This window comes from Semicossyphus pulcher, unplaced genomic scaffold (assembly GCF_022749685.1).
Source record: "Semicossyphus pulcher isolate SPU_LCO1_2020_fin unplaced genomic scaffold, fSemPul1.0.p SCAF_26, whole genome shotgun sequence".
Lineage (NCBI taxonomy): Eukaryota > Metazoa > Chordata > Actinopteri > Labriformes > Labridae > Semicossyphus > Semicossyphus pulcher.
In genome coordinates this window covers 4,419,389-4,435,836 of record NW_027211700.1, presented here as the reverse complement: position 1 = coordinate 4,435,836, position 16,448 = coordinate 4,419,389, and the positions used below count along the sequence as shown (strand labels likewise).

At 40.1% G+C, this 16,448-nt stretch overlaps 2 protein-coding genes across 2 annotated transcripts in view; both read left to right on the top strand.

Annotated features, from left to right (window-relative positions):
- Window positions 1-4,785, top strand: part of LOC138604635 (endothelin-converting enzyme-like 1) — a 56,336-nt gene extending 51,551 nt beyond the window's left edge. The window contains exons 17-18 of the mRNA XM_069676592.1: window positions 2,485-2,561; window positions 4,372-4,785. Coding sequence (XP_069532693.1) covers window positions 2,485-2,561; window positions 4,372-4,471 — 177 coding nt within the window. The 3' untranslated portion in view covers window positions 4,472-4,785. The remainder of the gene's footprint in view (window positions 1-2,484; window positions 2,562-4,371) is intronic.
- Window positions 4,786-9,312: 4,527 nt separating this feature from the next.
- On the top strand, window positions 9,313-13,648 carry xaf1 (XIAP associated factor 1). Its single transcript, XM_069676676.1, has 7 exons — window positions 9,313-9,426; window positions 10,122-10,257; window positions 10,335-10,391; window positions 10,630-10,858; window positions 10,960-11,027; window positions 12,702-12,953; window positions 13,041-13,648. Exons 1-7 carry the CDS (start codon window positions 9,389-9,391, stop codon window positions 13,071-13,073), a joined length of 813 nt encoding a protein of 270 aa, XP_069532777.1. The 5' UTR covers window positions 9,313-9,388; the 3' UTR covers window positions 13,074-13,648.
- The last annotated feature ends 2,800 nt before the right edge of the window (window positions 13,649-16,448 follow it).

Genomic DNA, 16,448 nt, shown 5'->3' with positions numbered 1-16,448 from the left:
GTGTTCATAAATTTGAGAGCAAAAAGTTGCATCTCAGCTAACGTTGCATACGCTAACTGCTAACTATGACAGGCCTCTGCTTTCTCCACTTATTCTGTCTCAGGTGACTCAAACATACTGCTTAGGGCTGGCCTACGCTCATTGTCACATGTTGCATTGTGGGCGGAGCCATGCAGATGTCAATCAAATTGTGATCGGCCACAGCCACACAGTCAATGGGCTAAATAGCTCATAACATTAACTAGGTTTTCTGTGCCTGAGACTCAGCTTTGATATCTCATTCATTCTTACTATCAAGCCAACTTCGGAGAGGCTTTAACATGTTAGATCATTTCAGCTTCCACTCACAGCTGGAGCGACTGATCACAGAGAGCAGGTAGGAGTTCTGTATCGTCCCGACATTAGCTGATGGATGCGTTTACCATCAGAGGAAGAGAAAAAACAGTGTTGATGACAGAACAGTGGCTCTAAGCACTAGACCACCCCTGCTCCTCGTAACTATTACGACTATCACTCAAACTCAATGGCTTCTTTAAAATTCACGGCTTAATGTAACGAGAGAAATGTAGACTGACTGTTCAATGCAATCTGCAGCTTTTGAGCCCATTTGAAAAACAGAGACGTGACATCATAAAACAACGCACGGATACATGATAAACACATGTGCATGCGCAGGGTGAATGGAACGCATGATTGAAGCACCTTTGTGCGCACGAGGGTTGGCAGGTAGACAGGCAGGTAAGCCATACTACTTTTAATTTAGAATGAAATGGTGGGATTTTGTTATTGCAGGCCCGTGGCAGCCACAGATCTGTTTTTCTTTTATTTCCCAGAGCATTTGATTTGATTGCTGTTGGGATGTAAATAGAAGAACAAAGAAGCTCCCTTCACAACTTGAAGTTGAGTTTCTGATCTTCTTTGGGCTGAAACCAAATGAAAAGTTTAGAGAGGGAATCACTCTCGGTGAATGGGATTCTTATTCAAGTTAATCCACATTACAGGTTGGGGACCACTGGTTAGATCTCGATTTAATTAAGCAATGTCACATGAGAGGGAGTGATGTACCGATTCTCATCACGGCTGTGATTCGGTCGTAGGCACGAGGCTGTGATGATATTCAGACCTCAAGTGTGATATTGCTTTTATACAACAGTTATACAAGCAGCAAATAGTAGTAAAGAGTAACAATCAACACCAAATTACTTTCTGCTCCACCAACTCAACTAGTTCCACAACTTAACTGAAACTGGACTGTTGTTGCCAAGCAACCCAAACATTCTCCTGCTCTACAGGTTACCACAGATCAGCTGTTTTGTACATTTATCTGTAGGTTTTAATTTATCATCAACCAGTGAAATAAGAGTCTGCCGTGTGATGTGTACCAGCTTGACAGCCTGCTGTGATGTTAATTAACAGTATTCAGAACAGCTGACTGAGGCGGAGTGATACACAGAGTGAAAAGTCCCAGTGATGTTGTTCTCTATATCGCCACTCATGGAATGCCTCTTGTCCAATCAGATCACTTAGTCGGAACAAGCAAAATGTTATCTGAAAAATAAATATAGCTATTACATAAATGAAGGGCTGTAAAGGTGGAATATTTCTCTCTGAAACGTTGTCAAAGTATTACACAGAAAATCTCTAAACTCAAGTAAAGTCCCTCATGTTAGTGCCGTACTTACACTTAGGCTACATACTAAATATACTTACTAGGGATGCACTATATTGAATTTGCCGATATCCGATATTTTCCAATCCATTTTGCCAATTTATTAGGCATGTTTTTTTCCCACCTAATTGCAGAGAACATCAAGTCTCCACTGTAGCAGGATTGATATCATGACTGCTCTTATTGTAGTGGCCCACTGGCAGATAGAAAGAAATAACATAATACAGTGCTTTTCAAAATGTACACATTCATTGGCAAGATAAGAAAACTACTTAAACGTTTGTTTTGTAGCCATATTTATTAGTATGTAACATTTTCTTTCAAATAAAACTGTAATATTCGTACAACTTAGACACGCTTGGATGATGAGATTTGGCCCCTCCTCGCATGAGCGATGCCGAGCAACCATTGAAAATAGCAACCTGCTGTCCGTTTCAGAAGCTTTGAAAAGCTGCCATATCGCAGACATCCTGCACCCTTCTTCACGCTTGACGGAAGAGGCGTGCTGCATGCAGTGTGCGCGAGTGTGAGTTAATGTCGTAGCGTTACACCAAGCTGTTTTTAGGGAATCATCGAGCATTTAGGCATAATTACAGCCTTGTTTTATTGCCGAAAAATGACATATCTGATGCCAATATGTCATTTTCAAGCCATAATCTGCAGATACAGATAGCGTGCCGATAATATCATGCATCCCTAATACTTATGTGCTTGCCACCCCTGGTAGAAAGACTGTCCCCTTTTCCTCAGGGTGATTCTGCTTTGTCTAAAATGCATCAAGGTTGTTTCACTTGTGTTTTTCTGTGTCCTTTCAGAACTGGTGTATGAAGAGAAGATCTCAGTCCATCTACCTGCAGCTGCTGACTGACAAACATGCACCAGAGCACTACAGGTAGAGAATCTACTGCGTGCTTAAAAACACTCATAAACCCCAGACAACCTTCTTTGTGCACATTGTTCACTTCCTGCGTGATATCCAAACAGCACATCTAAAACACTTCAACTGAATTGTGACATAACTGCAGGCAGTTGCACAACATGTGTTACACGCATACACCTGCACAAGTGTTTGAAACTTTAAGCTTGGATTCTTTTGTTGTTGAATTTGTGCTCGGTTGGTGAGACAAGGAAAAAGATGATGCTTGTTGAAACAAGTAATCGAGCTTGAAAGTGTTTGTACGACAAGATTTGAGTGGAAACAAACTCAAGGTGACACAGTAAAATCTGATACCGTTATTTCTTTCCCTTTACAAATGCAGACGCCTCTGTTCAAGCCAACACCGAGTACACCAACAATAATAATGCGATGTGAAAATATACCGACCTGAGCTAACGTTAGCAGCAGCTCGGCTCGTAGCCTCTCCTGACGTCCTGTGTCCGCTGTAAGAGGCTCAGAGAAACCCTGATTTTTAATATGAAAGTGCTTTAAGTTATGCTCTTACCATTTTAAGTGACACAGCCTTAAATTGTGTGATGGGAAACACTGACTGCTGACATTTTGCTAGCTGTGGCTGAGGTTAATATAATAATTATAATAACAGAATGAACATTTAATAGTCAGGCCAGACAGAGAGTGGCCTAGAAAATTAAACAAAAGGCGAGAACAAAATGCAAACGCAAAAGGTCAACAAGCATAGATGCAAATAAAAGGACTAACAGTGATAAAACAGGCAGATCTGGAAATACAGTTAAAGCAATAAAGTAATGCAAATAAAGAGATAAAAGAATAAGAGATGATAAAATGATTATAAGAAGACATCACTTTGTGAGATGAATAAAAGATAAATAATTAAGTAAATCAATCAAAGCAATAATGGACGGTCAGAATAGGACATCAGACGAGGACTTAGGAACAGATTAATTGATTAAAAGCATTTTGAAAATGAATTTAAAAAGTCAGACGTCACACAAAAGAAAGTCTGTAAAAGTGAGTTTCAAGAACTGATTTAAAAGAAGTCACTGATTCTGCACGCCTCCTCAGGCAGATCGCCCCAAAGTCGAGGGGCCCTGACACTCTCATTGTGACTCTAAAACAGTGATTGCATATGGCAGCCATAAAATGTGTTAAGTAAAATATCTCACAGTGAGAGCTGCGGTTAACTCTGTAGCGTTCTTAAAATGACAGCCTGTTGACATTTTCTTTTCCATTCAGCGTCTTTAAACGCCGCTGTATCCCGTACTGTGTTCTGTTTAATGTTTACTTCATGTGCCGTCTTCAGGTTTGTAGATCTCTCTGTCGTTGCTCGCCGCTGTTTTGTCTCTTTTCTTTTTTCCTCTGTAAACAGACCGACGTCAAATTTACCGGACTTCTTTCTGCGGATTGATATGATTACACTTAGTCCTCCAGATTGTGTGATTAGAGCCGTAGCCCTAGCGACGGTCTGTTCTTCATTGCAACGGACTGCTATTGAGAAATAACAGACCTCGGAATGCTATGATTAACCAATCAGAATCAAGTGTTGAACACAGCCGTGTAATAATGCTGTTTAGGTAGAAGTACTGTTAAGTAGAAACAAGTTGATGTTGACAAATCTAGTCTCGACACTCTCTGATCAGGCTCTATATCCTTGTCCAGTTTGAGCTTTGAGCTGCCCTCATTCACAAAGTCGTACATTATGTTGCTCACACTTGTCTTCCAACCATGCACAAGGGACTTTGACTGCTACGATGTTTCCTAATCTCCTCTTTTCCTCCCCCTGCAGAGTGATTGGAAGTGTTTCCCAGTTTGACGAGTTCGCCCGTGTGTTTCACTGTCCGAGGGGAACGCCGATGAACCCTGTGGACAAGTGCTCCGTATGGTGACCCCCCCCTCCTCCGCCCGCCTGTTTGACCTAAGGACAAACCTCTTCTTCACAGCCCCCAACGAACACACGACATACTGCCCTACATCACGTTCATCAGAGCCAACAGGATGATACAGAGCGCATCGAGCCTTTTCTTGCCTATAAAGGATACAAGAAGGAAATGTATCTTTCCATCATCATCACAAGTTTTCAATTGGGGACTTCGACCATCGTCTGTTCGAACACATGACAAATGATCATGTACATATATATCATCTTATTATATATATTTTTCTATGTTTAAGATTATTTTCAGATCATCTATTTTTCTATTTTAGCAGATATATCACAAACATGATTCATTAGGTGTTTGAGTTCAGCGACATGTTTTTTCCTCTCTTGTTTCTCTTCTTTGTAGCATCAAGTAGAAAAACGTTACAGACTGGCCGCAGCAGTGATTTCAGCCCCTGACGTGAGATGGAGCGATTCAAAATGAACTGAGATCAGTAGCATCCTCGTGCCTGTCAAAATGTTGTTCTTTCACTTCGGTATTGGGAGTTTGATTCGTGTCGCAATGCTGCACTCTAGTGGCTGCAGAGTGTAATGGTTCACTGTTCAACAAGCCATGACTGTTGTATCGTTTGCCTGCATTTGGTCCTCTTGTTGCTGTGAGTGTTTGTACGGTTTTTAAAGATTTGTCAACTTTTTTAGAAAAAGAAGGAGGACTCATGGGGGATGTTTTTCTCAGGATTCGAAGCAAGGTGAAGCGCCAAACGAAGCATCTTCTGGGTCTCTATCTATATTCAACTCTTCAACCGACAGAATCACAACGGAGCATTAACGTGAAAAATTGTAACGGCAACAACTTCACCCTTTTGATGAGCGGATTTGAGAGCATGTGCTGGTGGATAATTCATATCTGGATGTTTCCTAATGAACTCTGAATGACTGTATAAGAAGAGGACGTAGCCACTGTGACATCACACATTAGTTTGTAAGCTGTGTCCCAATTCAGGGGCTGAATCCTTTCGAGGACGTGTTTGAAGGCCGATTGCGTCACAGCAGCGCGTCGAAGGCTGTCCCATTTAGAAGGCTCCTTCAGATACAGCTGACAAATGTGTCGTCCTTTTCCCGGGAACAAGGCCTAACGTATCCCGAGATTCATTGTGGCCAATTCAAGCCAGATGGCGGAGTCTTGAACGGCCGAGGAATACACTTTAAAATTTAAAAGTTTTTGGTGTCAACTCAACTGAACAGCCAGAGATACAAATGTTCAAAAAAACAAAAAACAAAAGGGGCTTTGATACAAATTATCTTTAAAAGTAATTGGTTAAATTACGCGACGTTAGTTATGATAGCTAGTTAGCCAGCTAGCTACCTGTTGCTAGGTGACAGGAGCCACGTTTGGCGACATGAAAGCAGGTAATCCTCTGTAGACCAGACCGTCTCATTTCAGTTCAGCCTTAGCGTCCACACAGGCTATGAATGACTCCGCGAAGGATACAGTCCCCCGAATTGAGACACAGCTGACGACAACCATTTGGAAGCCTCAAATTATGCATTTTTTTCGTCGCCATCTTGGTTCTGCTGCTGGACGTGACCATATTTGGACGAGAGAGTGGATTCATTCCAACGATGTTGTGATCGTGACACCACGGTCAACCTATTCTGATAAACATGCAGTGAACCAGAAGCTCAATGTTAACTCTACAGCCTGCTCCAGCTCCTACACAAATAAAACACATATACAAACTGTAAGTTATTAGAGTTTGCAGTAACGTTAAGCTAGCAGCTCTTTGAAACAGCTACTTTTCAATTTGAAATCAACATATATCGACAGGTTGGGACAGAAACTATTGCATTGTGTGGAAAAAAACTACAGAATTTGATAAAGGGATGGATTAGGATAACAAAGTAGCTAAAGTAAGACACCCAACTCTACTACTTAGAAAGCACCACAGAAGAAGAAATGAAGAAGTGGGGGCTCCTCCCGATCAAATGTAAACTATAACCTGACAGATTTTGTGTAATTATAACAGCAAGACAGCATGAAATAAAGGTACATAAGACCCTGTTACATTTATATTGATGCCTCCATCCTGGTTGATAGGTCACTGGAGTAGCCACGCCCAAAATCAGACCCTTATTTGCCGTCTATTTTGTTCTAAATGGGACCATAATTTACTAAATAAACATCATAATGTACTGAAGAAGACTTGGAACTAGCAACCGAGACCATAAACTCATCATGAAAATGTTTTCTGAGGTATGAAATCAGGTGACAAGTCCGTTTTCCCTCGGGTTGACGTCTGATTTCTCTTTACAAACAATGTAGTTGCCCCCTGCTGGCCACTAGAAAGAATGCAAGTTTAATGCACTTAAGAAACCAAGAGGCTACGTCCACTTCTTATGTACAATCTAAGTGTACAACCCAGGATTTAGGTAAGAGGTCACATAATACAGTTTATTCACCAAATAACAGAAGCCGACACTCTGTAGATAAGAAAGACTATGGCAGGCAGAGAAGACGACATTTGTATGCAGTGTAAAGAATTACTTTTGTATAAATCTGATGGTACAAAAAAATACAACTCTTTGTACAGTGCAGAAGTATATCAGATGTTATGGCTGTACAGTTTGTTCTAATGAAAGTGCATGTTTCCATCATTAATGTGTGGAGGACATCACACACACACACACACACACACACACACACAGGCCTGACGCGACAGCTGCTAATCCACTCGTGGCTGCTATCTCTTCCTCTCTGTTGGTCACCGTTTAATGTGTGAATAAATACAAAGGATCACTGTGTCATGTGCTTTAGTCTGTGTGTGAGTGACAGAGAGATGTGTTTGGTTTTTATCGGCGTGTTTGTGTCGACAGCTGTGTCCCCGCAGGAGTTGATCCTCTGGAGATGTGAGCCAGCTCTCGTTTTGGCCTCTCCAGAAGTCCACCTTTGCGTGAAAGCTGCAAAACCAACAGGTATAAAACAACACATGTATAATTCAGAATCAGCAAGCTGTGCAAACCAGAGATACAGTTAAACCACTAACAATCAGAGTGAAACAGTATTTCTTTCTGATAGATAGGTCTCTTTTTACTCCTGGAGTGTCTGCACACTGTTGAAGGCAACTTATAATCAAGCTAAGCTGTTTGAAATGCAATTAAAACAAACCTAATACATGATTTTAAACACACAGTGGCCTCATAGTAAGAAGCATTTTATAGCTTTAGTATTGTCTTAAAATGTCTCCTAAATACAACAAGACAATAACAGTGTACGTAGGCAGGAAGTAATGGTGGCTGTCAATTTAACTGCCACCATTACTTCCTGTCTACTTCTGTTATTGTAAAACTTTATATTTTCACTTATATTTATTTTGCATTTCTCTAATTGTATTCTGTATTTTTGGAGCTATCTGGCTCTATCATTTCTTTCAGGTTTAATAAAGTTCTATCTTAACTTATCTAACAAAGAGTTTAAAATTAAAGAATCAGACACCCAAATATTAACCGGCTATATTAGAGAGACTAAGGCTTTTTATTTAATCTAGCAGCTCTTTGGGGCTGTACATGCTAACATGCTCATAATAAAAGTGTATAAAACAGGCGGAAAAGGGTCTAAAATCTGTGTAGAATCCTTTAGAACTGTAAACACTCAGTGGTAACAGGCAGTAGGAGTATGCAATATATTATGTAAACATACCTGTATTCATGTAAGAATTGCTTTATAAAAATAACATATATTAATAGAGGAAAAACCTATAAGCAATGCTGATATAATAAATTACTTATTAATTTGAAAGGGCTTAATTAGCACATGTGCATGACACAGAGTAGGCCTTGATGAGTCCACACCAGTTGATGTTAAAATTCAGTACCATACTGTGTACTTTATATTTCTACTCCACTTAAACTAAGACATAAATATTGTACTTTTTACTCCACTGCATCCTCTGACAGAGTAAGTTAATAATAATTATCACAACCTTATGCATACAGTAGTAAATGTAGCAATGTTATTGCAGCAGATAGGCCTATAAATTCAAAGACATTGGATATAATCGTAAACTGACCATTAAAGTGCACTATCAATACTTTTAATTTAAGTTCTTGAACTTCGTTTTGATTATGATATTAAAGTTAGATTTTAAATGCAGGATTTTTACTTTTGAGGGGTATTTTCAGTGTAGTAATAGTACTTTTCAGCAAGCCTAGGCCAAATGATCTGTTCAAACTTTCATTTTTGTTTTTAATAAATACATTTTAAAAAAACGCTCATTACAGTTCAATGGCTAACATCCTTTTGTCTAATCTGTAGTCACAGATACGCTTAACAAAATTGACCATATTCACATGGAAGCAATTTCCTGTAACTACACGCTCAGGGTGGGAAGGTGCTGTTATAATGTGCAGAGAAACATTGGGCCATATTTAAAGTTTAAACATACTTTATCATTCATTAGCAACTAGCTAGCTAGCTAACACTAATGCTAGCTTTGCTGTTGTCTGATGACCGAGTTATCATATGTAGTTTTACTTTGAAATATGGCCCAATTTTCCGCTACTATCTATAAAAACATAAGCTCACATAACCTAGCAAACAAAACATTATTTCCTGCCCCTTGACACCTATATATTTAGCATTAAACATTATTCCAGCAGTTTAATACAACCTCTTTAATTATATAATTAGCTGTTAGCAGTTTTGTGTTGTTCCCGGAGTATAAACTAAAATCTGAAACGCATTTGGAAATCGCATTAGCGGATCTTTGGCGTCATCTTGTGGAGGATACGCCGAACAACAACATGTGTTGCTACAGTGCGAGGGATAATTTCACTTTCAGTTCTGGTCAAATGAGACGAAAAGTTAAGTCAGAAGCTCCGGCTTAACTTTGTTCTGTCAGAACGTCATTGATCAAAGATTGTGTCGATGGATAACAAGGAGGCAACACGCACGTGCGGACAATGGTGAGAGTTATTTATGTGAGAGATTTGTTTGAGGAGAACACACCAAATTACGTTTAAAAAACCAGCCGGTTAAAGGTTGATTGATCATTGACAGGTTAATATACAGTTCTGATGGGGAAAGGCGATATGGACGCTTTAAGAATCGACACAGTCACAGTTCGTACACTGTTACGGATGTTTATCAGTGTAATTTGATTATGTATTTAAACCAACTAACAGCTGAAAGTTCTGCCTGTTGCGTTTGGTAACTTAAGACGATATTCAGAAATGTCCTATTAATGAATGTCTGACTGCCATGTGATGTGAAAATATAATGTTTCAATGAAGCTTTTAATACAGCAGGTGAAGAAGTAGATATTAGGGTTCACTGACTAGGACAGAACCGATTACTTTAAAGACAGCCTATCATAAGGTTTAATTTTAGACTAAAGCAAAACATAAAGTTTACTTTCACTTTCTAAGGTCACCGGGAAGATAGATGTTACTTGTTAGGTATTATCATTAGTAGTGATGGGAATTCTGGCTCTTATCTTACCTTTGATACATTTAAATTTCCAGTCATATTGATGATTAAAAAGTAGGATTAAAAAAAAACGTTCCTAGTTATCTTACAATAGAGCAATAGTATAAATAATACCTTTACTTAAATACATACTTAAGTCAGCTTATGAGCCTCTTTTCTCTCTCTCTCTCAGCCACAAAGAGGTTGCAGAGGCAAACTTCGCTCTGCACGAAACACACTGCAGACGCTTCTTATGTATCTGTCCTGACTGTGATGAAACAGTCCCCACAGAGCAACTGAACCAACACAGAGAGGAGCAGCACACCCAGGTACACACACACAAAAACACACGCACACATGATGATGTATTTCTTCTCTGTAGATTAACACCTCTGTCTGTTTGCAGGTGAAATGCTCCAAGTGTAACCAGAAGATGGAACGTTGTCACCTGTTGGATCATGAGGTAATCAGAAGTGGAAAAAGTACTCACATTTTCCACTCAAGTAGAAGTACAGATATTTATTTAAATAAAACACTCTGATCAAAGTACTGATTCAGCTTCTTTACTGAAGGAAAAGTAAATAATAATAATCAGTCTCATCCTGGATCTTAATTCCTGCCGAGGTGGAAAAGATCAACACAGACTGTCTGATATCACATTTGTAGTAAAAGTTTTCTTCTGCCTCTGCTCTGCGTTTCAGTCTGACCAGTGTGTGGAGCGTCTGCAGAGCTGTGAGTTCTGCGAGCTGGAGCTTCCATTCAAGGAGCTGGACGAGCACTGTCTGGCCTGTGGGAGTCGCACCGAGCTCTGCACGGACTGTGGCCGCTACGTCACCATGAGGGACCAGCCGGGCCACGGCCTGACCTGCTCAGCTGCTGACAGTGCTTCAGGTCCTCCTGTCACTACTGCCAAACTACCAGCAGACAACAGTAAGGGGAGAGTCCTCTGAGGCTTCGGCATGAAACCCTATTAACAGCCAGAGTACTGTCTTTTTAATTAAACTATTATCATGCCTGTTTTCTATTCACAGAAAAAACCACAGCGAGTTGTAGAGCGTGTATGACGTCATTTCCAGCAGAGGACATAGAGCAACATGAGGTAAACACCTTTTAAAGCAGTTTACAACATTTTAATGGGAACTATTCTTGAAGCTTAATGAAGGTTATGTGCAGAGCATGAAGATAAATGACAGACATATTTATGTATTGTTTGTACTAAAAATATAGGGCTAAAATTAAAATGACTGTCTGATGTCTTAAAGAGCAGCTCCAGTCATGTTTTAAGACTTATAAAATACTCTGCTTGAAATAATAAATTGTGTCTGATATGTTTTTACTGCAAAATACATTTAATTACCTTCTCACTCATTAAAAATTCATGAATCTGCATAGGCCCCGCCCACTATGTACATTTCCAACCGCCCCCTCCGTCGCGAAAACATAACACGTCTCTGCCATCGTTTAGTGGACGCTTGTTGAAACTTAGCTTGCTTGAAATGTAGTAATTAGTAGCAGTGACGTTAACTTTAGTAGTGAGTTTGCAAAAATGACGATGATGGTTACAGCTGGCTCGCGAATCGCTGAAGTGGTTGCCATAGGTTACACATAATCGGATTGGCTCCTTAGGTTTGTGACGTATCAAACCTGCCAATCTGAAAACGTGTTGTTCAGCCTGTCCTTGGTACACTGCAGTTTAAAAGCAGACAGGCCCAGCCATGGAGATGACTGCTGATGTTGTCCCTGATATGTCTTGTAGCACATGAAGAACACCACATGGAGATGTTTACAAGGTTAAACACTGTTCACTGGAGGGGGGCTTTAATTATAATCACAAATGGTGTAATCATATATACAATACTTAAAAAAATTAAAGGACAGTTACTTGAATATTTTTAATGACTAAGATGGTATGGCCAAAGTGACCTGGTTGAATATTTGTGATGTAAGAGGAGAGCTCCAGCATTCACAATGCATACAGAAAACTTTTTATAAACTAGGAGTGCTCTTGTAAAAAATATTCCTTTTAATTATTTTGAAATATTCTATTTTTTAACAAAAACTCCAAATGTGTTGATGCTAAAAAACTTCAAAAGCAGCTGTTTTTTTAACAGTCAGCTGAATCTCTCACTAGCCCCTTTTACACTGCCAGTTCAAGGCAGGATTATTACGCCTCTGTTACGTTTCGTCTTCTGTGTAAAACACACGGAGGCGGAATGGTGGGGCGAAGTCGTTCCGCCTCTGAGCCGGCATTGGAGGTAGTAAAAGAGGTGAAACAGCGCTGTGTGTGTGTGTGTGTGTGTGTGTGTGAAGCACGCACCGTTTGTTTACACTTGGCGCATGTTTTGCTTCCTCAACGCCGGAACACTGAGTTAAAAAACTCACCCTGGGGCGGCTTTATGCCGGCGTTGCTTGGTCCAATGAATAACGGCAAAGGCTGCATGACGGCGGAGCTTCGTTACGGCGCTGAGGCGGAACCGCAGCGTAAAAAGGGCTTCTGTGAATGCTTGCCGTGGAAAATGTAAAGAAAGGCCAGAAAGTTCAGTTTATCACCTTGTCTAACGGGACTCGGTGGCAGCGGCTACAGGCATTAAAAATTAAACATTTTAACCTGTTTCATTAGCGGTTAAAAAAGTCCTAACAAGAGCGTTACGTTTTTTAACGTTAGCTTATCTTAGCCACAACAAGCTACTGGTCATACCAGACCAAGTACTGCTGCCATAGTAAAACCCCGGAGTGAACTGAACTGAACCTTGGTCTGTATTCCCCAAACCAGATGGAGTGTATTCTGGCAACCACTCGGGCAGATGAAGAGGCTGAATCAGAGGAGAAAGAGGAAGAGAGTGAGGATGAGAGCGATACCTCCACACAGGGCGCGTCTCCTGGACTCAGCAGCACCTTTAAGGCCACCTCCCTGCCCGTCAGACCCAGCAATGGTCCCCTAATTGTCGGAGTCGACCCCAACCAGATCAGCACCTGCCCCCACTGTCACCTGGCCCTGCCCCTCATCACGCTGCGCTGGCATAAGGTAACAGTCCGACACGATTACATTAGTGGAAAGATAGTTGAGAAGTTCTTTTACTAAGATGTTTTCTTCTCTTCTCTGTGTTTTCAGCCGAAGTGCCAAATCAACGTCCTCTTGAAATAAAGCGACACGCCAGAGACCAATCAGCTGCCTCAGAGCAAAGGGAAGGAAGACGAGTGTTTGGTCTTCTAAAATGTTAGTCTTATTCACCTACTTTAGGTTTTTCTCTTTAAATGTTTTTTATAGGTTTTAGAAAGTACGTGCACAGAGCATGCATGAGGAGAGAGCGGTTCAGAATATTTAATTACCTGTATCTTAGTAAACTTAACACTCTTAACACTTTGTACTGTTCATTTTGTTGATTGCAAATACAGCTGCTTAACTACGACGCTCACTGCCTCTGTCTTTACCAGTGCATTGAATGTTTTATCATATACATTTAAAGAAATGCATAGTTGTTTATATATAAATGGGTGTTTTTAAAGTTCATATAGATTAATTACAGGCAAAAATCTGAGTTCCACATGTTTGAAAACATATTAACAAACAGCAGAAGGAAGTTCCTGTGACATTAAACCTGTTGAGTTTCTTAATTTTGGGAGAAGCCTGTAAGAAGTGTTGTTACATCGGTACGGAAGCCCTAAGCAGACATGCATCTATACATATTATTCACTATTTTATTAAATAAAAAAAAGTCCACCTGGGTTTTGTTTTTGACGTGGTTTAACCAATCATCTTCAGAGAAGCAAAGGGGTAGCTCCACCTACCAATGGGATGAGGCCAACCATAAACGTGCTAACCAATCAGGGGCAGAGTGGGGTCTTGTCAAGAAGTGTAAGTGTGGTGTTGTAGCCCAGCAACTGGCTCTTATTATTATTATTATTATTATTATTAAACCTGGCGAAGACACAGCCTTACTCGAGAAAGTAGTTGAGAACAAATGGCGCTCGGCTTGGATCGAGGAAAGTGGTGGAGACGGGAAGCCGTACAGCACGTCTGCAGCGTGTGTTCGAGGAAGTTACTGTTCGAGGAAGAAGAAGTGCTTGTTCGTCATGAATCAGATGCCAGTCGCAAAGCTTCGGTCCGTGCACTCTGTCGCACAAGTGCGTTACCTGGAACGACGTCTACAGCTGCCACAGCGCCTTCAAAGACCGACCAAAAAATATGTGTGCGCACGTTCATAGCAGAACATGATTTGTTAAGTTAATGCCTTGAAGAGGAGCGGCTTGAGTCAGTTGCAGGACTTTGTTTACAACCCAAAAAGAATGAGACAATAAGAGAGAGTGGCCATCATCAGGCTATCAGTGCTTTAAAGACATAAATGTTACTGTAAGTGATTTTCCTTTTTTAATTCAGTTTTGGAAGGAAGAATTTCATAAGTTGCAAATGTCATCTTGTCACTTTAAAGTGACTGCAGTATTGTTTACAGTCGACATTCCCACTCAGGTAATTTCTAGTCTCCTCGAGATCTCGACTTATTTATAACATCAGATGATCAAAACTCAAATCACCAGAGTTAAAAGCACAAAACAGAGATCTCCAGAAAACAACCGGACATTACTCGTTATCACAGGAAAATTGTGAAATGGAATTAAGAGTGAGAAAATCTTTGGTGAAGCTTACCAGGCCGGTGTCTTACTTGCATATTTTATTTAATCAAGGTTGTATTGTTATTGATAGGAAAGATTTCTTGACCGAGAGAACAGATGCAGGACACACACACACACACACACACACACACACACACACACACAGAAAGCTTCAATTAGCTGAAGGAGACAAGGTGTACAGAACTCTTTGCTCATCGAACACAGCACCAACAGGGTTTAAACAGTCTGTTGACCAACATCTGGAAGATGACCTTTTAACCTTTCACCTTTTGGTGCTCCTCTTCTTATCCTTTTAATACCCTTCATCAAAGACCCTCATGTCACTCATATATCTCTTGACCTTGATCTCAAATCCTACAACCAGGTTTGGCCCATCTCCAGACGATAGGTGAGGTTGAACATAGCTTTACCTTAGGTCACAAAAGCTCTCAGGATCAACGGACCATCATTTCTCAGCCTGACAGTTTTATTTTCTTAGAATTCATTTCAAACGTTTTAATGGTTTAAAATGTTATGTTGATGAAGTTTCAGGTCCAATATGTTGCGTGTGATATGCAGACCTCTTTTACTCCTCAATCTAGTTAGACAAGTAAAAAAATAACTGGCTGGCATTACTGAGTGTAGATGTAGGGTTATAGTAAATCTTCACATTAACCAGTTAGTGTGTTAAAACCAATTTAAAGGGCAAGTTCAATATTTCTAAACCCATTTACTTTCAAGTTTGCAATTGCACCAGTCGATTTGTTCAGCCGGCAGCTGCTGAACGGGCTTTGAGGGCAGCAACATAATCTCTCCTGTCCAAAGAACATCCACTTAAAGCGACTGTTTTTGCCAAGTTTCTTATGAGATTAAGGAAACTACGGAAGCCTGAAGTGGACATGCATCCATACATTTTATTTACTCAGTTTTCCCGTGATAACGAATAATTTTCGGTTGTTTTCTCGACTTATTTACCTCGTTATCTTGAGATAACAAAGCTGGTTTTCTCATGACAATTTTCTGCTGATCTAGAAAACAGAACAGCAGGCTGCTCACTGTGATATTACAGAGCAGGACATGTGCTGCAATCGCCCACGCTAGTGAGGGGATACGAGTTATGATCATCTGACGCAGCGTTGTTATCTCGAGATAAATAACTCGAAAACAAACAGAAATTACTCGTCATCCCGGGAAAACTGAGTAAATAAAATGTATGGATGCATGTCCGCTTAGGGCTTCCGTAGAAAACGTCAATCAGTAAGATGACATCACATTCGTCAGAGCCACACAGCAGACGTCTCATCAATGAACCACACAAAGAACAAAGTGTAATATTTTTTAATATTTGCATTTCAAAGCTATAAATTTGTCGGTACAGTACAGTAGTATCTCTACTTGAGAAAAGCTTTTCGAGTTAAAAATAAAAAATAAAAACAGCAACAAGCAAATTTGACTCCAGCGGGCCGACAACACTCAGTAGAAGAGATCCTTTGAAATCAGGAGGAGCAAGAAGAGGCCGTGAAATCTTATAAAGTCGTGATAAATAATCTGATGAATATGAATTACGTTTCAAATCACGTTTCAAAATCGAGCAGCATTTCACAGTACGCTAATGGTTAAGCAACAATCGTTTCAAAGGCACTTGCTGAATCCATGTTGTGAAAACATTTTAGCTTTTACTCAACACACATAATAACATGACAACCTCATACCATAACAATAAACAGTGCATCTCTTTAAACGTGTGAACAAGGAATGATTAATATTTTCAAACTTAAACTGCAAAGTGCTGATGAGCTAAAGAGAGAGCAAGCTGAACACGAGCTAAAGGTAATCTGCTCCACAACAAAGGAAATTATAATATATATAATATATTTCTATGTTTTCAAGTCCTCCAGGAAAAACTGAA

Bases quoted from the DNA above. Each gene is read 5' to 3' on its own strand.
- xaf1 (XM_069676676.1), top strand. From the start codon at position 9,389: ATGGATAACAAGGAGGCAACACGCACGTGCGGACAATG. The intron at 9,427-10,121 runs GTGAGAGTTATT...TCTCTCTCTCAG, and splicing joins ACACGCACGTGCGGACAATG to CCACAAAGAGGTTGCAGAGG. The intron at 10,258-10,334 runs GTACACACACAC...GTCTGTTTGCAG, and splicing joins GAGAGGAGCAGCACACCCAG to GTGAAATGCTCCAAGTGTAA.